At 24.6% G+C, this 27,737-nt stretch overlaps 1 protein-coding gene across 1 annotated transcript in view; it reads left to right on the top strand.

The window, feature by feature from the left end:
- The window catches only part of LOC132932282 (somatomedin-B and thrombospondin type-1 domain-containing protein), an 83,839-nt gene extending 62,582 nt beyond the window's left edge, over positions 1 to 21,257 (top strand). Inside the window, exons 2-5 of the mRNA XM_060998576.1 lie at positions 2,143 to 2,334; positions 6,657 to 6,777; positions 14,923 to 14,999; positions 19,552 to 21,257. Coding sequence (XP_060854559.1) covers positions 2,143 to 2,334; positions 6,657 to 6,777; positions 14,923 to 14,999; positions 19,552 to 19,766 — 605 coding nt within the window. The 3' untranslated portion in view covers positions 19,767 to 21,257. The remainder of the gene's footprint in view (positions 1 to 2,142; positions 2,335 to 6,656; positions 6,778 to 14,922; positions 15,000 to 19,551) is intronic.
- Positions 21,258 to 27,737: the final 6,480 nt, after the last annotated feature.

The following is a 27,737-nucleotide window of genomic DNA, read 5'->3' as shown; positions in this document are numbered from 1 at the left end:
TATATATTTTCGTATAACGGTTTTTATATTTATGTAGAAAATTTTTGAATTCAATATAATAGTTAACAATATTAGTGTTTAGTGTTTATTGTTTATTATTATTATTAAACAATTTTTTAAATAAAGTAAAAACATTTGATAGTTATGTCATATCCATTAAAAAAAAATCCCATTTAGAGTAGATTGCTTCAAGTGGTATTTTTACTCTGTCCATGTATTATCATATGGATATCAAATATTAATATATTATGGAGAAAAGATAATTATTGTTCTATATCTATTTGTTCTAATATTATTGCTATTATTACATAAGGTCACTACTATAAAATCAAAAGATTTTAAAAAAGTATAACGATAAAAGTGAAAGTTTAAATTGTTTGTATATTTTTGTAACCTTTTAAAGATATCAGTATTTATAAATTTATAATATGAAAATAAAACCGTTATTATTTTTATATTTTGTATGATTATTGTTATCAATATTAGGAAGTTATAAATAATTTACTACTTAATGCGATATTGAAATTTAATTAAAAATTGTATGTATCGTAGCAAAAATATAAAAAAGTGGGCAAGTGGGTATCGCTCTGCTGTATAGTAGAGATGGAGAGTAGGTCACTGGTCACTAAAATGATTGTGTTAATTTTGAATGCAATGACGAGTATCATTGTATACGAAAAACGATTCTGAACGGAGATGATTTGTCAGATAATTAGTAGGATATATCATATTATTACCTTTATTTAAATTGTAATATATCGTTATTTTACGCGATTTCGTAAAAACTTAAATTTCAACGCTCATAAAATGTTTTCTATATTGACACTGGAATTTTTTATTACAGTTACTTGATGGAAAACTTATGGATAATCTTGTATTAGATATTTGAACTTTAAGTATGAATCACAAAAATTTTATGAATTTTCAACTTCAAAATTCCTTGCAAATTTTCGCGATTTTGATATATTTCGTAAACATTTGAACTTTAAATGCTTATAAACAAAAATTGTGACTAACGATTTTTGATTCTTTTCTTACTACCTACAATAAGTTCAAATTATAATAAACCTTCTATTAAATTTTTAAAGATTTTAATCAAAAAATCGATTTTGTCAAAAAGTGGTTATGCGTAAAAATTCCCGTTTTTCCGTAATTTTTTCAGCGTTTTTCTCGACGCTTTTGAAAACTATTGGAAATTTTTTACTTTTGACCCACCAAAGTACCAACTAGATAAATTTTCCTTTTTAAAGAAGAGCTGAAGTCAAAAATCGAAGCATTATTACTACTCCAAAAAGTGATGACAGACACAAAAATAAAAACAAAATTAAATAAACACACATCATTGTAAAATCAATACATTCATCACTCTGTTTAGAATCTAAAAATATCTAATAGAAAATTAACATTTTATTCAATTAGTTTTCAAGCATTTATCCAATTTTTTATCAATTTTATTACTTTTAAATTTCTGCTACATTTTATTATAAATAAATATATATTTACTTTCTATTTACTACAATAGTTAAGAATGCAGTACTTTATACTTTATTCAATTTATAAAATATAGATTAATCAATTTTACATATTATGGAATTATTAGTGTGTAGTTTTGTACACTTTATGGTTAATTCGTAAAGTACCCTAGCTATATATGTTTTGACATATTCTGTTAATTTGGTAGTGTACTTTTAGACAAACTTAATGTTAAATTATTTACTTGTCACTAAACACATCCACTTAAAAGTTTATTTATTCGATTTATACTTTATTTATTTAAAGTAAAAGCTTTGCCACTTAACGATGCGTAAATACCAAATAATAATATTTTTTTAAAACAAGCTTTTTTAGTATTTATACAAGATATATCTTAAATCTTGTTAGTAACAACCCAAAAATGTTCATTATTTTCAACCACAAAAATGAAACATACTTTTATGGCTTACTCTGTCCGATTTACGTATTTTATTACTTGAAAGTTGAATGATTTACTTATAGCTCACTTGGAAGAACGGAATAATAAAACATGATACTGATACATATTAATTTTATTATATTGTATGCCACATAATACTTAAAATGAAATGAAAAATGTTTGTATAACCAAACGTTTTAAAATTTAAAAAAAAACTAATTTTTTTTCAGTGATTGATTGTGTGATGTCAGAATGGGAATCATGGAGTGAATGTGATACAGAATGCGGAAATGGCATGATGACAAGAAAAAGACAAGTGATTAAGACACCAGTAAATGGTGGCAAACATTGCCCTTCAATGGTACAGAAAAGGGCGTGCATGGGAACCAGGTGTCCCAATTATCCTGGGAGTGCACTAAAAGGTATACTGACTTTCATTTTTTTTTTCTAGAAATCTAAAAATTTCCAAAACATTTAAAAACATATTCTTACAATAGTTTATTAAAAATATTGTATATATTTAAGAATCTCAAAATTTGATCTTGGTTATAATAAAACCATTATCTTATTTATTTTAAATGATTTGGTAATCATAACAAAGATAACAAGTTACCACAAATTATTTTGTACTTGTAATAATAGCAACTAATATATTGTATTATAAAAACTATGTACCCCTGGCTGTTTATCGATAATACTCTACGGCGTCAAGCAGTCTTAGATGTTGTAAAATTGCATATATAGGTTGCCGCGCTATTGTATAATTAAATTATATTATTCGAATATGTGTATGAGTATGAGTGAATGACCTACTTGTAAACATTAAACCTAAAATCATCAATATAGAAAAATATATTAAATTACATTTATAAATTAATTTTAACTGAATACTATTATATTTCTTTTCTATTTTCGACAAAAATAATTTTTGTCAAAAATTGATCCAATTATAATAGTCAACATTGTTTATGTTCAAAATGACACTTTTCTTGAGATTTCATTTCAAAATAATAAATATACTTCTCATCACAAAACTTTAAGTATCCATCCATTTTTTTTCTTATTTTTAAGTTGAAAATTATTTATTATTGAGTAAAAAAAATAAGTTTTACTTAAAAATCCATGCATCAATAAAGTTCAAATAATTCTGTTAATTAAATTTGCTAACCTTTTCTGAATCACTAATAAAAAATAAAAATATATAAAGCATTAAAACTGCATTGTTTGTTACAAAAGTATAATAAAACATAATGCATTACTAAAAGAGTTTCATTATAATTTTATTAAAATAAATTAATAAATGATTGTCAGCATAATATATAGTGGTTAGTTTATATGTGGTATATGTGTATTATAAAAATATCAGCTCATAACCATAATGGTATTATTTTATAACTAAAAGATTAGCATTTTAAATAAATTTTAATTAACGATTTTGTATAATGCATTATAGTAAGTATTTTATACTTCATTGTACCATAGGTTCATTAATAAAATGTAATTATCAAAACAGTATGATTAAATAGGTATTTTAATATATATATATATATTCTGTACATTAAAGTGTAAAATTATAAACATATCCATTGTTATTAGATGAAATATAATTCAAAATAATCCATTTACAATAATATTTTTATAATAATTACATGATTGAAAAAAAAAATCATTTAATATTTACCTAGCTACCTATACAATGTTTTGTAATGTTTAAATTATTCATAAAAATTGAAGCAATTATGTAAAATTTGTATACTTTTAGACTCATTTAACCAATATTTTACTAAAACAGTAACAACATTACCTATTTTTTCAAAAATATGGTTTAAATAATATTTAATAAAAAATATTTGACACAAATTATAAAATATGTTATTAGTATGTTAAACATCTATTTTCTATAACTTATTTCATGCTTATGTAATATTTAAATAATAATTTTATAAAAAAATCCTTATTCTATTATTTAACAACTAGTTAATACATTTTTATAATTACTAATGCAAATTTCCTATTGTATTTTGCTTAATTCCAAAATGACACAACTCTGTAAGATGCAAACATACCCTAAGTGACTTCTTTGGTATTAATAAATACAATTTTCTACCACTATATTTTGGTGAACTGTATTTTAAGTTTAACCACAACAAATATTTATATACCATATCAAATGAAAAGTAAAATGCATCCCCTAGTAATATTTTCTTAGAATGTTGTTCATTTTTGGAGATAACAGTCCTTAGTAACGGTTTAATTTATTGTCTGACTGTTGGCATGAAAATATTTTAATCAAGCAAAAAGTCGAGGCTCATTATTCACAAGCACCTTATATATAAACAAAAGATAAGAAAAAAACAATTGCAATAAAAAAAAATTTGTAATGTTTCATTGTTAAAAATTATAGACATCAGTGCTTCGATTGTTTTCAAGATTGTTTTGTTGTATATGATGTACATTCTACATACATATACTTATTTTATACACGCATACTACTATCATTTATTGTCATTATTTTGAGTATCATTTTAATTAAACACTTTACACAATTCACTTTTAACTTTACACTGGATTGATAATTATGTAAAATCAAATGGTATTACATTTTAAATGGAAATCTTGTAAAGGTTCATCATATTTTATAATATATATTTTTTGTATTATCATTGATCATAAGAACATCGATTACTGAGGCAATTATAGTCATACAGGATATATAATTTATAAGATTGGTTTTTATATATTAGTTCCAATATTTTTTAAACTTGTGTTTTTACTTATTTTTTGTACGTGTTCATCATAATATTCAACTAATATATCAACTATTTTAATGTTCAAACACTTGAACGTAAATATTAGATCATATGATTCAAACGAGTACCAAAAAATTCATCGCCAAAAAAAATGTGTTTTTAATAAATATTATGCATAGAAAATATGTAGATACAAATATATCATAGCAAATTAGTGTCGAATTAATTAAATTAAATCTTAATTATCAATAACCGATTTTAAATAGATAAATAAAAATCAAAATACAACGTATTATTAATTTTCCAGACTTAACATTCCTTTTAAACTCCTAACTGTATCATTATTAATTTGCATTGTTTTATTAAATTAATTAATTTTTAGTTTTTCATACTTACCTAGTATTTAGTTTTATAACTTAGCTTATTTGTCTTGGAGATTCGAATTTCCAATAATTTAAAAACTACTTTCAGTGATGCTAATAATTCTATATTAAATTAATTTGGAATTTCTATGTGCTTTTAATTGAGTAATAAGTTAATTTGAAAATATGGATAATCAATATAATATCATTCAATAATAATAGTCCAGTTTCTTTACTTACTGTTCTCAGAGACGCTCTGCATTAATGAAACAGCGTTTGTGATAAAAGCACATCTATTTGACCCTAGTTACTGTAAATAAGATGAAAGAGATTTAGATAATTTAGAAACTACGAATCATTATAAGGCCTTAGAGTTCAATGAGAGTCGAACGGTCAATGATTATTAATTAAATATAAACTTTACCTAACGAAAAACTGCAATTCGGTGATAATCTGTGAAATAACTATGGAAAATAATATAATTTAAAAACATAACTATATAATTCTAAACTGTATTATTATTTTAAATAAGAGACTAATAAATAATTAATATATTTGAATAGTATAGATTATTATTTCTCAATGTATAAAAATTAAAAACTTATAAAATATGAAAATTTATCAATTTGTATTAATAAATTACAATATTCTAATAATGCATAATTACTATGCATGTGAAGAAAAAATATATTTGACTAACTATATAGCAGCTACGGGAATAACGTACCATATATATAATCTATATATTATGTTAATTTAATAACCTACTCATAATTCATAGCTAATGCTATTATATATTTTATGTCCTAAAATTATCGTTCCATTTTTACCATACCAATTTAAATTTATAAAGTTTTAATTATTAACTCTATTAATTTTCTAATACATCCCGCACCAGTTACATATTTTTTTCATGATATAAAATGACATGAATAAAGTTTTGTAGAAACTTTAGTATTAAATTTTCAGTCCAAAATAAATAAAAAAAATACTGACAACTTTTTAAGGTTCTTCTTGTTAATTTATATATATATATATATATTATATAAGTAGGTAATCTAATTATGTTTAATTATTATTTATTTTTAAATATAACTATTAATTAAAATAACAACTAATAAACAATGTTATTTAATCAATAACTATTAATACATATTAATATATAGTTATATTTACTATGTAAATTAACATAATCGAATGTCTGAAGTTCTATAAATAACTACATTTAATAAATTAAATCTATATAATTTATGTCTGATGTACATATTAATCATTACAAGTTAGCTAGAATTAATTAAATTAAATTTAACTTTTGTAAATCATTATTAATCAAGTTAATCGTTTTATTATTAAAACTATTATTATATGTACAATATAGTACACATTTAGTATAATACCTATTGGCTATTGTGAAAGTTATTTGAAATTAGTATCGTATAAATTATATATTATGTTTTAATAATAAAAATTTAAAACTGTATTATCGGGAGTTTTTTTTAATATAACTACCTATTAAATGTACTTGTATATCCTTTAAACTGTAGTAACCACTCACCAGAGTAATTGAATGATGAAATTGTATGAAGCATAATAGAACCATGAACATTTAAGAAATTTTCTTTTTCTTTTCAGAAACCGCCATGTTGCTGCCTGCGTCTTTGGCATCCAACCGTTTGAGTAATGAGTCCCAAGATATACGTCACAATTTAAAGTACCGCTTGTCAAAAGAACCAGTCGATTTAGATTCAAAGGAGTAAGTGTTCAATTATTTTTAACGTTATCATTTCACATACATTAAAAAGATAACCGAAACACAAAATATTTAACTTGATGTGGACGGAGAAAAAGACATTTAATTTTGGTTAAAGTCATAAGCAAGGCCTTACTGGAGACTCTGTTAAGTCCACAAAATGTATATGTGTTTTGCATTAGGTAATGCACACATTAGGTGTGTGCGCGTGTGCGCGTGTGACAGTGTGTGTGTGTGTGTGTGTGTGTGTGTGTGTGTGTGTGTGTGTGTGTGTGTGTGTGTGTGTGTGTGTGTGTGTGTGTGTGTGTGCGTGTGCGTGTGCGTGTGTGTGTGTGTGTTTGTATATTATAAACATGTATATATTATGTAATCTCAATGAATGCATAATTAAAGAGAGACGAGGTTATATAAAGATACTCTGCAATATAGATAGGGTGACCAGTCAAGGGGGATAATTGTAACAAAACCTGGGGTAGTTAATATTCAAATTTCGGGCATACCTTCGTCGTGAAATTACTATCAAAGGCGTAAGACATTCCTACACCCTAACACTATATATACATATACTTATGATCTGTTATGCGTAACACTACTAAAAATATCAATTCTCTGCAGCAGTACACGTCTTAGAATTTTAAAGTCTCAAGTCTCTGGTATAAAAATAATTAAATTATAGACTTACATGAACTTACAGCTACGTGTCATTAAATAGCAAAAAAGCTTTGTCTTGACATAATGCATTGAACATTAAGTCTAATTGTTCTTTGTTCAATAAAGCTTATACTTTCTGAATAATATTAATTAATAACTAGCATATCTGATATACCGACTTTGCAATAATTTAAATTCAAGTAGGTATAATATGACTTTATAAAAAAAATTCCATGAATATAAATTATATATAATTATTTAATTATGTATTAGTTATGTATTTAAAAAAATATATTACTTTTTACCTAAACTTTTTCTGAAAGTCCTAATTATTACATTTTAGTTTATTGAGTTTTATGCACGGTCACATAAGCATACATAACAAAATAAAAATGAAAGAACTATCCCAATAACTTTGTATATATTTATCAATTGAATTTAAGAATAAATGGTAGGAAATTCAATAAAAGTAATTTATCGTACATAGGTATATCACCAGAAAAGTCATGAACTTATATAGTATACTAAGTAATATTTGTTTATTTAAATGTGAGGCTTAAAACAAATGTTCAAATAATTATGTTTATGTTAAATTAATTTTTTAGAAATATATGGCATATAACTGTTGTTAGTTAAATCTTAAAAAAATAATTAAAGATTTTCATTAATTTTAAGTTATAATAAATAATAATTCAAAATCATAATATATTTTACATGAAATTATGAACTTAGTTGTGCTCAAATTACATATTATTTTATTTCTCAGGTATCAGTTTGTTTCCCAAAAAGTAGGTCAAATTCATTAATATTTAAAGAATGGGTGATAAAACATATCAGTTTACAAAAATAATTTAAACTTCATAGCTGGCAGATTTACTTTCATATTATTTGTATTTGTATATTGTTTATATTGTTATACAACATACATGATTTTTAGTATTAATACATTTAAGAAAATGATTTTTTCATGACCTTGTAGTTTATTTTTCAAAAATTTACTGCTTAAAATTGATTTTTTATTACGTATAAATTAATAATAAACTATTCACAGGCCAAACCGTAAAAACTTCTGACTTATTATTTATTTTGTTTCTTTTTATTTAAATTTCAAGTATAATATTTTGAGTCTTAAAAATATTTTTAACTAGGTATTATTTATACATATAATTATAATTTATACAGAGATTACCTATTTAGTATAAATATATAAAGTTATAGTATAATTTATCATTCATTTTCGAATTTAAATTGGGTATATCAATCAGTGTTTAATAGTATTTACATAAATATTAATCTAAGACGTAAATTATTCTAAAATATTATTGGATTATTATTATAATACACATGTTTTTTAAAAAATATTAAAAGTATATCAAATAATAAGAATAACTCACCTCTTAAATGATTAAAATGATTTTAGTTATAAAAAAACGTATCTCAGATAGCATACAATAACTCGTGAAATTAATTGGACAGCTTTCTGATCTGACATTGTAAACAGCCACGCATATCCCTTTAAATCTATAATCAATATGGGATATTATAATCATACATATAAATTATGTATATTAGAGCTAACCACCTTGTGATTGATTACATTATATTATACGTCTAATTAATTGTCTGTATGTAAATGAACCCTCCCTTACCCCCAAGTGTCATAACTATGCGTTAATATGATTGTTACCCCGTTGACCATTTCGGCGATGCAATATTGAACGTCGTAAACACAGTGAAATATAATATATATTATTAATTATTATACACCGACTACATTTAATAATAATTCTGAAATGCATTACCTATAATATTATGCTAATAAATAAACCATAAACTGTCTATTAAACGCGCCTGTGTTCAAATAACGTGCAACTACGTTCTGTAGTATAATATGGCTTTGTATGATTTTATTTTGGTGGCTCTTCTCAACTTCAAAAATTACCTATTTAGAAAAAATTTAGTGACAGGTCACAGGTGATAGCTACATAATACTACAATTTAAATTTCTGTTCTTATAATAATATTGCCATCATTATTGTTTGCGTTTAAAGAAATATTTTTACATATTTAAAAAGTTGTGTTTTCAATGCAAGCTCGTGAATTAATATATCGTGAAATATATACCTATATACTCCAAATCTCTAAGTATCGTTTCATAGTGCCAAGCTAAATCAATATCGTCAGTATATATTTCATATTATGTCTGTACTCAATATTATATGTACGGATTTTTAATGCAAAAAATTCATTAAAACCTTAGAAGAAGATGATGTGTTTTCGACATCTTTAATTAATGTAGATACTCGTCGGAAATCGTGGTTACCTTGTGTGTCAGTACCTATATTGTGTATGTATACGTGTGGTGTTATGCAGAATTTGTGATGTGTGCACATGGAAATTACAAGCGTCGATGACCTTTTCAATAGATACTTGTTATGGAGGATGTTGGTTGGTAAAAGCTGTTTACATGTCTGGGCTTTTGTGCCCAAGTCAATGCATAGAATTAATATGGGTATATTATAATATAGTACAGCGAATGATGCACGGCGAATATATGATAAAGCTGAGTAGGCGATAAAAAATAAAATATGTATATGATATACATAATACATAGGTATACCTATATACCTAAATGTATGTAGGTGTTTTTTGAGCTGGCCTTTTAAACCAAGCTTAACAAAAAGTACTCCAATGCAATGTCAACATTATGCGTCAAGATTTCTGGACCAAAACACGTGGTTTTGTATGCACGGAGCACAGAGTAAAATACGTTTTATAAGCTTCACATAATATCGAAAAGGGTTCTTATGAAATACAAAAAAAAAATGTCCATAAAAGGAATGACAAATTGGAAATTGTGGTATACCTCTCACACATGAAAACTGATATGTATTTAACCTTATAGTATAAAATATTTGGATATATATTCATAGTATCTAGTTCAAAGTGGCATTTTCAAAAATTGTATAAGATATTTTAACCACAAATTAATAAAATATTCAAATAATGAAAAACAAAATATTATATGTATAAATGAATATTAATAAGCATACCTATTTAATTATTTAAGTGATTTTTATTTCATACAATTTAGATATAATAGTACGTTTTTAAAAGTATATTACTCGTATTTCTTCTAATTATTTTTTTTTTAATGAGTCCATAATCATATCCTTAATTTCACACTTAGCATAAAATAAAATTCCCAATAATAAATAATATATTAAACAGAATATGTATTGATTTCTCAAAACATATTTTTAAATTAAAAGTAAAAATCAACATATATTTATTATTTAATTCAAGAGCTCGATGCGTATATACCGGATAATATACCTAAGCTATAGATAACTATAAAATGGTAATGTAAGAACGCTATCTCATAAAATAGCTACTTGCTGTAATTTTCTCCCTACTAAACTCACATAAATCGTATTATATTTTCATTTATATTCTGTGATATATATATTTAAAAATATATATTAAGTATATACTTCATATCATAGTTTATAATAATACTGTTATTTATATGATCGTAAAGTTTATAATACATGTACAAGAGACATGATTTATGAATAGATTTTTTTTTCATTTAAAATCATTGTTATTATCTCGGGCTATGATAGACACATTTATTAGCTCTGTTAAATATAGAATATAATAGTATCACACAATAAAAATATTTAAATCAAATGTATAGAAAAGGAAAAAAGAAATAAATTATAATTTAAAATTCAAGATTCCAGAATAAATATGTATTATGAAAAAATGCAATACACGTGATGTTGAGTAACCATTTATTTCAATGCTGCAACCTGCAGAATAGTGGTGTATTATGGCTTTTGTATTTTCATTTCTAAAAAGATTGTTAGTGAGTAGAAGACAGAAGTAACAGTGTGTTTACTGTTTATAGTGTTCAATTTATCATTAAAATAATTTATAAACAATGGTTTTCAAAATGTATTAAATATAATTTAATTGGTTATACCGTATTTAGTAAAAAAAATATACTCATGAACTTTAAGCTTGAGGTGTACTAGTATATTGTCGGCAATTGGCAAGTTCCACGTGACAACTATTTAATACGTTTAAATTTAAAGTATTTAATAATACTTTATACATTATATTCAATATAATAAAACTAATAAAAGTAACATGAAATATTTCCAAAGCATGACCCTAAATTTCATTCAAATTATTTTTATTTATTGCACAAAAGATTTTATATTCCTCTTATCTTCGAAAAATTTAAAGTTTTAAAAAAGTTTTCAAGCATGTACAAAACAAATTTTCCTCGTATTTTTGAGTTTTAATATAAATTAAATAGGTACATTTTTTAAACAAATTTGACATAAAGTATCTTTCCATGTTCCATCTAAAAAAAAATGGACTTATTGAAATTGAGTTAAAGTAATAAAGTGTTGATGCATGTTGTATTTATCGTATTTTATTTAATTTTTTAATTCTATTAATAATTTTATAAAGTTCTATATACTAATTTTGTAAGGTTTTTTTTTTTTTAATTTAAATGTATTATTGTAAAGCAAAGTTGTGCTAAACAGATTAATTTAATCAAAATTAGAACTGAAAGGGGGGAGGTGCAGCTTAAAAATTTGTTTTCTGTGCATGCTCAAATAGTTTTAAAAAAATGTAATTACTCAAAATATGTGTAATATTAAGTCCTTAATGTTGACATAAAACCCTAATTAAATTCAGGGTCATGCGTTCAAAATATGTTGTGTTATCTTTATTGTCGTTGAACACACTGTAGGTAAAGTACTCGTAAGTATTAACCATGATTTTAAAAATATCGTTTAATAGTAAATACTTACTCATATATTATTTAAATACAATTATATATTGGTAATAAACTTATACTAAAAAATTTAAATTATAGAAAATTATCAAAATAACCTTTTGAATAAAATAAATATTTAAAAAAAATTTAATTTGATACTTTAAAAATATGCATTTTAACTAGATCTAGATCATTGACTAGATCTCTTTAATATCAATGATGGTTAAAAATTGATAGAGTTAAATTTGTAAAGGATTAATTAACTAATAAATAACTTATAATACATAATACATATATAATGATAAAGAAATAAAGAATACGATAAACCAATATTTTAAACAAAAATGTAGATACCTATTGATGGTATCAGGTAACAATTCTTTAAATTTTTATACCTTTTTTTATCTAATTTTTAAATATTGTATTATAAAATAATAAATATTAAGTTACTCTAAATATTTATGTATTTATGTAAATTTCAGTAAATATTAGACAAATAAAACAACTAAATCGAAAAAAAGAGTTGTTAAATTTAAAAATAAAACGCATATTATATAATAAAATATAAAAAGAAAATTATTTAAAATTTAAAACAACATTAAAAATTGAAATAAAAAGGTACACACAATATGATAATTATCAAAAAGTAAAAAAAATAGTAAAATTAGTAATGCATTTTTGAGTAGGTATGTACTATGTGTAGATAAGAAGTGTATAAGAAGGATTGAGGAAATGCAATTTTTAAAGGAAGAGATACAGCTTTGTGCTCTGAAAAAATATACTAACCATAGAATTTAATTTCACACACTCACATACTAAAAAATAAATAGCATATTTATTTCTGGATGACACTTCCTAAAAAAATAATATACCCTTTGAAACTTAGAAATTAAAAACTATGAATTCCTTTATTCACAAGTTTGTTGATAAACAGAGCCTCACTGGAATTATTAATAAATAAATACATTTTTTTTAAAACAGCTTTAAAGTTTATTAAGATTTTAAAGATTAAAAAAATTCACTTGTTTTAATAAATATTAGTACTTACTAAGTATTAATAAGAACGGGAAATATTTAAAAATGAAAAGAGAAAAATGTTTACAATCAAATTTGGTTATATTAATTTATCTTGTTATAATAACATACCACTATAGATTATAATATTATTATTATGTTAACTTTATGAACATACATTTTTAACATTTTTGAAATTGTATAGCGTATATTTACACTTTCATCAATTTCATTTTATGTACGAACGTTCAGATTGTATATATACACTAAAACGTAAACTATAATGCTTTATATTGTTGTTATTACTATATGTTTACTGATAATGATTTTTTCGCGAGATAATCATTATTTAAATCACGATTTAATATAATATCCACAATATTATGAATAATGTCTATCATAAAATGCATTCTTTATAGAGTTTTAATAAACATGACAAAAGTTGTTTTCGCAAAGAACCAATACACCAATATAATTTTAATTATCCGAGTACCTACATAATATAATTATTATATGATACCTATGTATATTATTGTAGGTTATTGTACTTATATATAAATGTTTAATAATACATTACGGCATATACCGATGAGTACTCTTAAATCGCATTAACTGATCAGACAATACTTCGATATCGTAATAATATTTACATAATATATTATGTCAACAACCTGACTAGATTATTACGTGTTAATATGTCGGTATGTGATGTGTGTGTCACATACCTATATAGGTACTACCTATATTATATCTTTCACTACCGATGAATATTATTATCATAATAATTTTAAAAGGTGAAAATCGAGCCGAAAATCTACGAATGTGAAATTTGTTGACGTATTTCATAGTTACAATGGCCGATGGGTATAAACCGGTGTCACTTTGCCATAATATTTCAGGAAAGGAAAATTATATTATTTTTATACACATATGATATGCAACAGAATCATAATTTTATCATTCTTTGCTGATTATTTGCAAATATATTTAGCAAACATTTTGGTTTCAATTTTTTTTCTTTTGTTTTCATTATGGAATCATTTATGGTTTCAATTAATATAATTTTAAAACATTTTATTATTTTTTATCATGATTTTTTTACGTCTTTAAAATGGTCACCTATATGTTATATAACAGGGGTTGCCAACATGACTATGTACACGAGCCACATATATTAATGCAATTATATCAAGAGCCAAATTATCTAATCTGTACTTTTATACCACAAAAATAATAAAGATAGCTAACATCCGATAAACATATCAAATTACGAAATATGAAATTATAAAATAATAATAATAATAATAATAAAAACATTTTTTTTTTTTTATAAATGTATGCAAAAAAAATTAAAATTTTGGTTTTTGTAAATAAGACCGCAAGCCACATACGTCGATGAAAAGAGCCGCAATTTGGCCACCCCTGTTATATAATATTTTTTGATTCTATGTTATATTCAAATTAATTTCTTTTAATAATAATACAACGTATAAACTATAATCATTAAAAAGTCTTAACGATTCATATCATTCTAACTGAATTGATCAGAAATCAAGTTCGCTTAAATGTTCACAAATCTAACCACTTTAGCCCAATTATAAAATTATTAAGTATATTATAAAATAAATATTAAATTGACGCGGTTTAACATTAAAATAATAATAATTACAATATACATGTTTCAGGTACTGTGTTCTTTTCGAGGTGATGAAAGCGACCAAGGCCTGTAGAAAAGTGTCCGAATACTCTTTGCTTAGAGAAGGTAAGACTCGACGACTACGTTAAAACCCCACTAATTACACTCGAATTCTCACCGTTACTTTACAACTGAACTCGTTGAACAAAATAAATGAACTTGAGGTAGGATGTTGTAGTATAAATATATAATAATGTATAGGTATAATACTGGCATACATCCGATCTCCGGCGCGTACACCGTACGTATACTAGTGTCTAGTATACATTTTACCTGTCACGGTGATATAATATATGAACCTCAGCACTACGTAAAATTAGTTTTTCATACACGACAAATAAATATTTGATTGTTTTCTTTACACCTTGAATACAGTAACGAATTCCGTGTTTATTTTATAAGATTCGAATCTGTTTACGTGCTCATTACCATTACTATGTATAATTATTATAGTCTACGTCTAAATTATCTACCTATTTATGGGCCAAATTTTGCATTTAGTTTAGGCCGTAGTGTTGATTACGATTGATAAATTTGTATGAACCATATCTTTGTTAGGTAATCTTTATTCTTATTATTATTTTCTATTCGAATTAAGTAATAATTTTCTCTATAGTTTGATAATAAATAAATAATCGATAGAATTGTATAATTAATAACAGTAAGCTGTATATATATATATACAGTGACAGCGTGAATAGCTATTTTATGAGACAGCCATCTCATATTCTCATGCAAAAATTGGAGTGCGTATCCCTATGATTCCAGTCTTCAAGACCTAGACGACTAGAAAAGTCTATAATTTATACTCCCATAATCATGCCTAACGACATATCTATACCGACTATACCTAAGTAGGTATCCTAGGTACGTTATGTTATTAAGAATTCGTTTAAATTTTGAGAAAAAATTGGTGTTTGGGTACTTATTTTAGGTAGTTGCTTTATAGGAAAAAAGTTCACGTCGCCACTGTATATACATATATTATATATGTGTAGGGCAGATAAGAAAATAATATAACAGGTTACATACAACATACTTAACCTAACCCATAGGTTAGTTTTTTATAAAATAAAATGCACAATAATAATAATAATATTAGTGACATAATAATTAACGAGTATCTATAGTGGAGATCTATTTCGTACCTACACAAACACAATACTCTTTAAAAACACTATTTTATTAAAGAAATAAAACAAATATGCAATATAATACATATGTACGAAATATAAATTTATCTAAAAATAGTATTAAAACTGAAAATTTCAAAAATAGTTTTATCAAAACAAACTTATATAAGTACCTAAGACATATGTATAAACACAATGTTTAAAACAAGAAAAAAATCAAACTTTTATTTTGATTACGTACTATAGGACGTTTAGTATAGTATAGGTATACTTAAATGCATTAAAAAATGTCCTATCATTAGAGTCGTTTAAACATTTTTATATAATGAAAATCGACTAAAATCGTTATAATTTCAGCCTTTGGAAAGTTTATGGTCTTTAACATTTTAGAAATAAAGTATACAGTTTATGTCTTTCTTCCATTATAAAAGTGGTTTTTTATTACCAACTGTGTATGTCGAATTGCCTGCGAAAGAAAAATTTAGAGTAAAAGGTAATATTATAAACATGTATACTTACGGTCAGTTAGTGTCATAATTACATTACTAATGTCATTAATATTATTAAATATCAGATACTGTTCATTATTAATAAAAATTCTAATGATAAAATCGAATACTTACAAGTTTAATCTCTAATAACTCGTTATATTATTTTATTTATGGCATATAAATATTTTTTTACACGTAGTACAACCTTCAGAGCCATATTATATGTTTAAATTATATAAACTTAATTAAATCGATTTCGATTTAACCGTCTCCATTCAACTGTCTTTGACAAACATTTTCGAAGAAATGAGATGCTTCTGAAGATATTAAAGTTAAAAACATCGTTTTCCCTTTCATTGTTCACATTGCATTCTCTATACAGCATCTATATCGTATTGTTACTTAACAAAAACACCTTGATATACTTACTTTAAAACTAATTGTGTGAAACTAACCTTACCTAACTTTAGGACACGTAAAATATACACTAAAATATAAATACAATAATTATAATAGTAGTAGTAATAATAATATGTTACATGCACCAATGAAATTACGTTTTAATGTTTTATTTGTCAGCTTGATACTTTAAATCACACTATTCCTTTGAGGAATTTTAAATATATATTTATGTATAAACATAAACTATTCAACCAACAGCCAAATATAACATTATAACAAATGAATGATTATAAGGCACATGAGTATTTGATGAATTGACGAAAGAAAATATTAAATCAATAATATTAGATCAATAAGTATCATTAAGTATTTATCTTTTTTTTACTTGTAATACGAGTATACAATATTTATCTTTTTTTTTTTTTTTTAATCCGTACGTAGTGCAAAGTAATTTTTCTATGGGCAATATTTTAAGAGATTTGAATCTTATTATAATATTCAACTTTTCTACAACTGAAATCCACATGTTCAATGTCCATATTGGTTTTGATAAAGTTGTATACGTAAGATGTTTGGTTTTCTTGAAGGTTAATATAGTAAAAAATGAAATATAAAATATATCAAGGGCTGCATACGGACTGAGTTCCAATAAAACCTTTTAAGATGAATTGATTCCCACGTTGTTGTTAGGTATATATTAATTGAGTCCGTATTTTAATACTAGCTGAATCAAACTTGAAAAAATACATCTTTCTTCCCATTTTTACAGACTTAAAAAATGTTTTATTTTTAAATATTTTCTAATATAATAATGTATGGCTATAACATAGCATAAATAATTTAAATTTTACTTGTGTATTATTAAATTAATATAGGTGATGATAAAATTTAATTTTATATTGGTAAAAATCTGTGTGATAAACATTGTATAAAATTATATCAACGATATTACGTAGTTGTCTCCATATAGGTACCTACGTAATATATAGTTAGCTTTATATTTTACTCAAAATAAACCTCGGACTCAATTAGTATTTACAGTAAAACCCGTTTAAGCCGCTCTCCAAGGGATCAGTTAAAAATAGCGTCTTAAGAGGGAAACGTATTACGCGGGTACAACAATTTTTATTATATTTTACAATACATCCATATTATATACATACAAATTATATTTTTTACTTTGTATAGTGATTTATTACATATAAAAATATTTAAATTAAATTAAAATATTACAATTATATTACATACATTATTTTATATTACCTATTTCAAAAATCATCTATCTTTCTTTATTTCACATTTTTGATGTTTTTTGCAGGAAGTTTTCAATTTTATTAAGATGATGTTATCGACAAGTACACGTACACATTATTCGTTATCGTTATAATTAGTGAGGTATTTCTTTAAATTTTATACAATGTATTTTTATATTAACATCATTGACAAGACGAGCGTCTTATCCGGGAACATAGAACGTATTATCCAGCGTTAATTACATGTTAAATGTTGTCAAAATCAAGGGACTCGTAAAAATGAGCTTATTAGCCGGGAAATCGTCTTAAGCGAGAGCGTCTTAAACGGGTTCTACTGTATATGGCCAGTTAACCAATTAATCCTAAAATTACTTTTTTTATAAATTACTAAACATATATTATTTAAACTATACATATATTATTACGTCCGGTGTACATCAATATCGTCAATAATCAGATGTAAAAAAAAAAGTTATACGTAAAATAATAAAATTAATATGTCTAATTGTTCCGATTTCTCCAATTGAAAAAATGAATATAAAATGATTAGAATTGACAAAGTAATAAAATATTTTATAATATATTGATATTAATAATCTTTTATGGCTGATGACTATGTATGAGTGAAACTTTTAAATTTTTTTTAATTTACGTATCCGGCATTTTGTATTATTTTTATATTTGTTTTATACATTTTTCTATAGATTAGTTTTTCCTTTTTAGTATATTAGTAATAGGTAATACAATTTAAATTCGACGGTGTCCCGTCATTTCGATACCCGTCAAATGGACACGGTCATTTGGAGCAAAATAAAAATAAAATAATATTATGATTGTTTGAAAACAAATTAATTCAAATAATTTAAAAATAAAGTATAATAAAGTATATTATAAATTAAATTATGATGGTATTGATATCAATTTTTTTTCTTAATATTTAAAATCAAATTGTGATAAAAATGAATTGATAATAGTTAGATTTAATTTATTATAAATAACTTTTATCTATCATAAATTGCTTTTAAAATACAATTTTCCAATAACATCTCAAAGTCACTTTGTACAAAAATGTGTGAATAAAAAATTATCAACATGTATATTTTGAATTGTAAAACACTGCAATCGATGTGTACATATTTAATTTACCATAAATATACCGGGGCATAAGATAAGATAGATATGATATAAAACCAAGTGGTCTAAAATATTCAGTAATATTTTATTCTGTGATGCTACCGACAAAGTCTGTTGCACTGATATCACAGTTAGTCCTTATGTTATTATTATCTTCATTTTTATTTATATCTGTATTTTATTCGTTTCCGGTTTCCCTGCACAGGTGAACGTGTGTGTGTGCGCTGTGACACACAGGTGATGCGTCAATCGCTTGGGTTCCGGTGCCCGGGCCATGGGACAATGGATCGGGCGACGAGATGGACCGTACTGTCGGCGCCCCATTGTCATGGCAAATGGGTTCGTCTCGAATCAGCGGGACAGCAGGACGGGCACTCGTGTCCGATGTGTAAAAAAGGAGCGCAGTTCGTATTCGTATAAGCCAGCGACCGCTGCTCACCTACGTATAAAATATATTATACGAAACCCCCTTTGATTTTTTTTATATACAAATATATATATATATATATATATATACCTACACTCACCCCGTCAATCTTCTTCCTCACTGCGACTACCCTATACCACTTCCACAACAAATTCGAATACACGTCGTTGTACCACCATATATAAATATGTATATGTGTATATGTGTGTGTGCGTGTGTGTGTGTGTGTGTGTGTGTGTGTGTGTGTGTGTGTATGTTTGTGCTTTATACGTTTTCAGCGTTTTCTTGAAAAGAATAATGTACAACATAATAATTAGTATAACAACAATAATACTACTTCGTACGACCGTATTATATTTAAATACAGGGTGATCCATTAAAATAGAGCGCTTCGCTGTTTCTTAACAAATGAATATAAATTTGTGTGCCTCTTCCTTTCCCCAAAAATGGGTTTGTTAGGTTTATAATTTTAAAAACGAACGCTGAATAAATATAGTTTTTTTTTTTTTTGTGTAATAAGTGTTTAAAGTCTGTGAGTGGACTATAACTTTTACTAGATACCAAAACCTTACTACTTTCCTCAATAAAAACTTTAAATACTTATCAATATTCGATAATTATACAACAATTTTAAAAAGTATTTTATTTCTGATAATGAAAATATAAATCGTTATTATAATAATTAAAAGTTTTAAAAAGTTACACCATAAAAAATAGTGAAAAATTAAATTTTTGGAAAAATATAATGTAATAAATACAGAAAACTATTTAAAAATATTTTATATTTTCAAAAACACAAAAATTAGTGTAGCCATATAAATGGATCACTCCTCGTATCATATTATAGTATTTTATACATTATATAATAAATACGATATACATAACATGTGTGTATTCCAGGCAGATAGATTCTTACATTCTTTTCGGTTGCTATAATTACAAATACATATCGATATCCTTGACGTCAGGTGTTTTCATACTTGGAATTATTAGTTAATACCTATTATAATTTTTGATATCTTATAATTCCCGTCAACCTCTCTCCGCTCATGAATTATTTATATTTTCAATATTATATTGTTATTAATTATTTCCATACGAAATTAAATGTTGTATATGTCTCTTTTTGTTTTAATATAGTATAATACCTAGTTGTTAACGAATCCAGACGTTCCACACGTAAAATTTGTAAATATAAATTATAACATAATAATAGTAATTAAATATGTTTAATTATGAACCTAACTTATTTTAATAACTATATATCATTAGTTTAAATATTAGATATTAATTAAATATAGTATATTTTTATTTTCTGCTTTTTTATTAGGTATTATTATTTAATTATTAATACACTCATAATATTATTAGCTTATATTTTTTTCTGTTTTTTTTTTCTAACTTTATTAGTTTAGTTTTTTTATCAGTTTATTATTATCATTGTTTGTAAAATGAGAACAAAATAAAAAGTAAAAATCATGTAATCCTATTTCTTATACCTATTAAGTCTGCAGATTATTATCCTATAATAATATCAATAGTTATTACTATATTATTATCTATTTTCTACAAAAAATAATTTATACAACTATTTTTAACTATATTTATTTATATTTTCAGCTAAAGGTAAGTTTTAATAAATTAAATTAGGTAAAGGAATTATAGTAAAGAAATAATAATTGTAATTGATAAGAACAATTTAAAACAAATGGATTGCAATAAAATATTAAAATGTATTTGATGTATCAAATGACAAATTAATTATATAAGTTACTAAATTAGTATAATTAAAATCTACTATTTAATATAATTCGTCAGTGCATAAATATATATATATATAGTGTTAAGTATTTATATTATAACAGAAAAAAACAAACTACAAACTATTATACTACATGGAATCTAATATTTTCGAATTATCGAGTATATATTTTCAAAAGGTTATTTTTCTATTGTTGTGTATACGTTTGAACATTTTCAAACATAAAATTCATCAGTGGTGTAATTTGGTCATGTTTGTGGGGTGGGGGGATGAAATGTTTTTACATTTTACCTATTACTACCTCCACCCAAAATAAAAAAATATTATTTATCATAAGCCCCTTTCAATGCAATAAATATATGTACACAAATGACACAGAAACAAATAATACAAAATATTCATGTTATTTACAAATAGGTATTATACTTTATTGGTACCTTTATAACAGTTAAATATTTTAATCATAATAAAAGATAAATCTAAATTTATCTAGATAAAATAATCTGATGAGCGTCGTCGATCTACGATAAAATAATACAGTTGTATGTAAACTGCGACAATTTAATTTATATACTTAAATAATAAATATATAATATATAATATATAGATACTATTTATATACCGATACTATACCATATATAGATACATAAATGCATCTAATATACCTATGTGTTATTTAGTACATATATGTAATTTAATTAATATGTTATGTTGGAAACAAATTTGTTTTTAAGCTTTAACGCAATATACTAAATATTGGCTCATTCACAAGTACAAGATTATCACAAGTTAGGTTAGTACGTGCTGTGTCGTGTAATATTGTATTTAAAATGGAACTTACACAAACGTTTAGCCAAAACGGCAAACAATTATTAGTGCTAAACAATTTTAAATTTAAATTTAAATATAATTCCAAAATAAGCGGTTATTCGACATGGTTTACTCAAAGAAAACATGCAGAGCCAATTTGGTCTTAAACAACGAAAATATTACTCTACAAGAAAAATCATTTTTGGTACATCACCTATAGCTATACCAATACCATTACATATAAATTTAATTAATTGATTAACGTACATGTGTTATCGTATCGGTTATGTACATAGTATTTATATATATTATTTATATAGAATAAGTTGTCGCAGTTTGTATAATTTTAATTTTTTTTTGGCGCAGTTTACATATCGACTTTTAGAAAAGGTGTAATTTTGTCGCAGTTTACCATCTCTCAATAATACTTAACTACTCAGTGGTTTAATTTTGTGTCACTATGATAATACATCATAATAAGTATATTTGTAAAGCAATTCTGCAATATCCTATGCATCTGCGTTTTTTACGAAGTATTTTTGTACAGCTAGCATCGGGGATTCGGGTTTTTTGTATAATTTCTATGAAATATAGACTATAATATATAATACATTTATAGCCAATCAGTACATAAATGTAGTTAACCAATCTTTATAAAAAAAAAAGGTCATGAAGGGGGATATGACACCCAAATCCTCTCCCCCGTAATTATGCTACTGCAATACATGTAAGTAAGAATTTGTTTAATTAATTAAGTATAATTTAGCTCCGAATTAAACTTTTTCGATGACTCGTTAAAACGCATAATCGACTAGTTAAATAGTAGTCGATTCTAAACAATGAAATATTATCGTATTTAATAACCCTGTTGGTGTCGGCTGTAAACCATTAAAACTTATCTAGGTCAACCACAATATAATTCCTCACTGTCGACCAAAGGAGATTATACTTATAGGACATTCTTTGTCTTAGGATTTTTTAAGAATCAATTCTTTCAACAATAGAAACTACAATGTACTTAAATATATTCTAATAATTAATATTATGTGTTTATTTTATTTTATTATTTTATCTAAAACAAATTAAACAAAATACATCATTCTTGGACTTGAACTTTGCAAAAGTATGTAAACCAAATGTATGGTTTCTTTGCTTAAATCTTTTATTTCCAATATAATAATTATATCCAAAATAATTGGTAGGTACTATATTCTAAATATATGAAATTTATGAAAAATAATGATGTAGATGATTTATTCTATTGATAAATCATTTTTAAAATAAATATGGTTCTTAATAAAAAAAAAAAGTTCCTATTATATTTTTACGTTCATAAGAAAATCCACATATTGTTTATGTATTATGTAATGATATCGCTTGGTAAATAATGAATAACATCTAAATTACTTGAGGAAAATCAATATAATTTACTTTAACCCCAAACTATATGGTTTTTATTTATAGGTATAAACTATAAGACATAACATGACTCATGAGTACAAATAGTACACTGTGTTTGTACCATGTGATTACATTTCATAATTTGCATCAGATTAATTTATTTAGGTCGAACACAAATTTTAGGCATTTAGTAACTTCTAGTTTTTGACCTTGTTTAAACCACGAACGTTGCAAATAGATTGTTCCCCATGAAATTTTCCTAAATGTATAACCTTTTTAAAATTATTTTAACTTTATTTATTATGTAAAACAATTAATATGTATAACTCGTAAAAAATGTAATGAAACTTTCGATCACTATTATATTTATATATTTATGTATTACACTTTAGTTGAACCTTCACCAATTTAGATTAATTATGATTTATGATTATTATGAACTATTTTAATAACACTTCAAACAAACTAGATAAAATATTTTTTTAAAGTACTTTTATGGTAAACTATGGCTAAACGAAAGCGAGTTGTAATACTGTAATGGTGTATAATTGTTTGTTTATTTTTTTTTTATTTTTTTTTATAAAATAATAAATAAGTAACCAAAAAATTTTAATGTGTGACATTAAACAGAAAATTCGACATATACTTAATAAGAAGTGTCTACGATCAATAGATTCAATCGATGATGCTATGTATTTCTACATCATAATATATAGAGGCTAGCAACACCTGCGTCTGCAGTCTAATAGTCTATGTAAATATTATAAATTATACGGAGCCACGTAATTGATTAGGGGATTTTCAGATATTTTAGAGTAAAACTTTTTTTTACAAAAACGTATAATCATAGGATGGTATATGCCGACGAATACCCCTCCTTTCTTATTAAACAGTTTTATAATTACATTTTCTATTTTATTAGTTTAATATGGAATATCAATTGAACTATCTACTAAAGTAGTATTAAAATTTCAAAATTTGTCAAAGTAAATGTATGATTTATTTTAAACGTTTATATATTTTAAAAGCATACTTTGTGAGAACGCCACAATGGCTATATATCTTCACCCTCACAGTATTATAGATTTAAATGAACCACTATGGAGAAAAAACTAGCCCTTTGCATTATATAAGATGTATTAATAATAATTCGCTGTATAACGTTATTTTTCATAATTTTATGTTATCATTTATGAGTATATTAATTAATAAGTTTTCCAAATCAAACTCTGCAGTTACGATATGATATATGTAAGATCGTTATTGTATTTTCGATAGATAATTTAAAAATGGTTAACGTCCGAGGTAAAGTTTAGTTGACATTATCTACTATTATATTATTATAATCTTGTTTGTGTTTCTTCAACACGCATAGGATAGAAATAAAATAGCTGCGAAATGTATTATATTCATACGTTTCAGACCGTTTCGTTATTATTATTTTTTTTTTAAGCCAAGCGCATTATTTAAGTCTCACCATATATAGTCAACTCGCGCTTACTTAATACTCATTTATATAATATAATATAGTATACCTATATAACATATATATTATATATATATTGTTATAGGTATATAAAATAATGTAGACCGCGAATCACAGGAGCGGATTCACGCCGAGGCGCTATCTAAACGCGTCGCGACTTGCGGTACAATATTATTATAATAGTATGCTCTACCTTTGTTTTCAGCTCTACGTTCGTGCGTTATTTACCCGTGGATTCGTCTTTTGTCTCTTGGCAGGTACAAGAACAATTATATATAAGTAGGTAGTATAATTTATGGCGGCCGCGCACACCAAATATTTTATTTTATTTAAATATATACAAAGTGATTCTATAAGACGAACACCCATTATTGTCTTAAAACATTTTGACTATATCATGGAAATATTGTTTCATAATAAAATTATGAGTCATCACAACACACAGTTTAGTTAGAAATATTACCATTTTTTAAGTTTGTAACTTTTTTTTAATGATAACATACTATTTTTATTTCATATAATCCAAAGAAAAGTACATTTCTAAAATTTCAATACCCATAAAAAAAAATCGAATTTCGAACAAATAGTAAAGTTAATTGTATGTAGTTATATTATTAGTAAGATTTGGGTTTAATAAAGATGATATGCCTTAATATAATAAAGTTTTACATAAAATATAAAATATTTGTAAAGTTTAGTCAAGTACTTACTATTATACTTGAACAATTTTTACAATCAATATAATTTTAGTAAATTATCTAATATAGTAATTACTAATTATAAAAATATTTTTAAATTATCAAAGCCCTCATATCTTCTAAACCTGCTATTAATTAGCATGGATTATTAAATATAATATAAATATTATTTATACTATTTACCAATATTTAATATTAATATGTCTATATGTATAGGTTACCTATAATAGGTATATATTATAAAAGTTACTAACTTAGGAAATTATTAACACTTATAAATAATAATAATATATATGTCATAATAATTTCGTTAATAATAAATTAATAAATACATAAAGAAATAAGGTGAAAACGGAATATGAATATGAATAACACCGGTTGACACACAACCATATATAATTCAACAATTATTGTTAGAAACTCTTTAGAAACTCTTCGAGCGTGATAGCTTTATAGCTGGCTTGGAAGTGGTTTCTATACGTCACGAAAGAAAATATTTCATGAATGATTATTATAATTTATAACATATATTGTATTTACATAACATCATAAATGACAGGTAAATGTTAATAATAACCCAAACATAATAATTTAATGCAGCTGCAGTAAAAACAAAATTAACATTAATAACATTTTAATTGTTATTGAATAACTTTATTAAATAATACAATTTTATCTTTCCTCTTTGAAGAAACGAGTTAATGATAACGGAGTCAAAGATAAATTACTCTAATTAATAAATCAAAATAGAATCCAATGAAGCAATTAATAATACATTTAAAATAATAGCAGATCGTCCAATATGTACCAATAGCTATAACTATGATAGTTGTTAAAAATAAAAATGTAAAATTGTTTTAAGGAGCTTGGAAAAGTTTTAATAGTCCTAAATTCTCATACGTATAAGTACACCCCATCCTCAAGATCGCGACTAATTTTGGTGTGATGATATTAATAATAATTAATTATCCCCGTTCGTTTAATCAATAAGGAAACAATATTTATTTGATTTTGAATGACAATATTTTAATCACGATCTAAATTATTTTATTGCTCTTTCTATTTTACCGATAAAAAAACTTAAGTTTCATGTGTATTTGTAAATCAAACAATCTTTTATACATGTATTATAATATAATTAGATATTAGATATTATGTCGGATTGCAATTCGTAAGCAGATACCTCATTGATTTGATACTACTATCGAAGAAGAGGACTTGGGGGAATTTAGCCTATACCAGGATATATTGTCTTCATATCTAGCCTAGTGACTAATATAGATTGTCTATACAAGATCAGTCTCTCAGTTCTCTTAATATTTGCGCCTATCGCCATGCCATAAATATTGGCATTTTTAGCATGCTTACACATGATTATAGCCATTATTTTGACGAGAATTTTACAAACTAAATAATAAATTAGCAAAATTACAGAATTGAAAAATATGGCGTGGCAAAAACAAGATTTGTCTCAAATAAAAAATAAAACCAAACTTCTATTTCGTTTAAAAATCAATTTACCTGAATAAGTAAAGCCTTATATACACTGTTATATACGCAATACGTCATTTCCGTGAATAAAATATACATTATATACCTATATACATTATACGCGGAACACATAGATATTATAGTTGAACGTTTTACAGTCTGAGAAAATAGTTTCAAACGGTCATTTATAAAGAGCAAATGCATTGTTTTACTGTTTATGACAAACACGCCGAGACTTTGGAACGTGATCGTAAAGAGGACAACTTTTATAACAACAGTAATTCCGAAACGGAAGTTTTTGGACTAGCCGTCAATC

This window comes from Rhopalosiphum padi, chromosome 1, assembly GCF_020882245.1.
Source record: "Rhopalosiphum padi isolate XX-2018 chromosome 1, ASM2088224v1, whole genome shotgun sequence".
NCBI classification, from domain to species: domain Eukaryota; kingdom Metazoa; phylum Arthropoda; class Insecta; order Hemiptera; family Aphididae; genus Rhopalosiphum; species Rhopalosiphum padi.
Note: the sequence above shows the minus strand (reverse complement) of the source record. Positions and strands in the feature narration are given on the sequence as shown.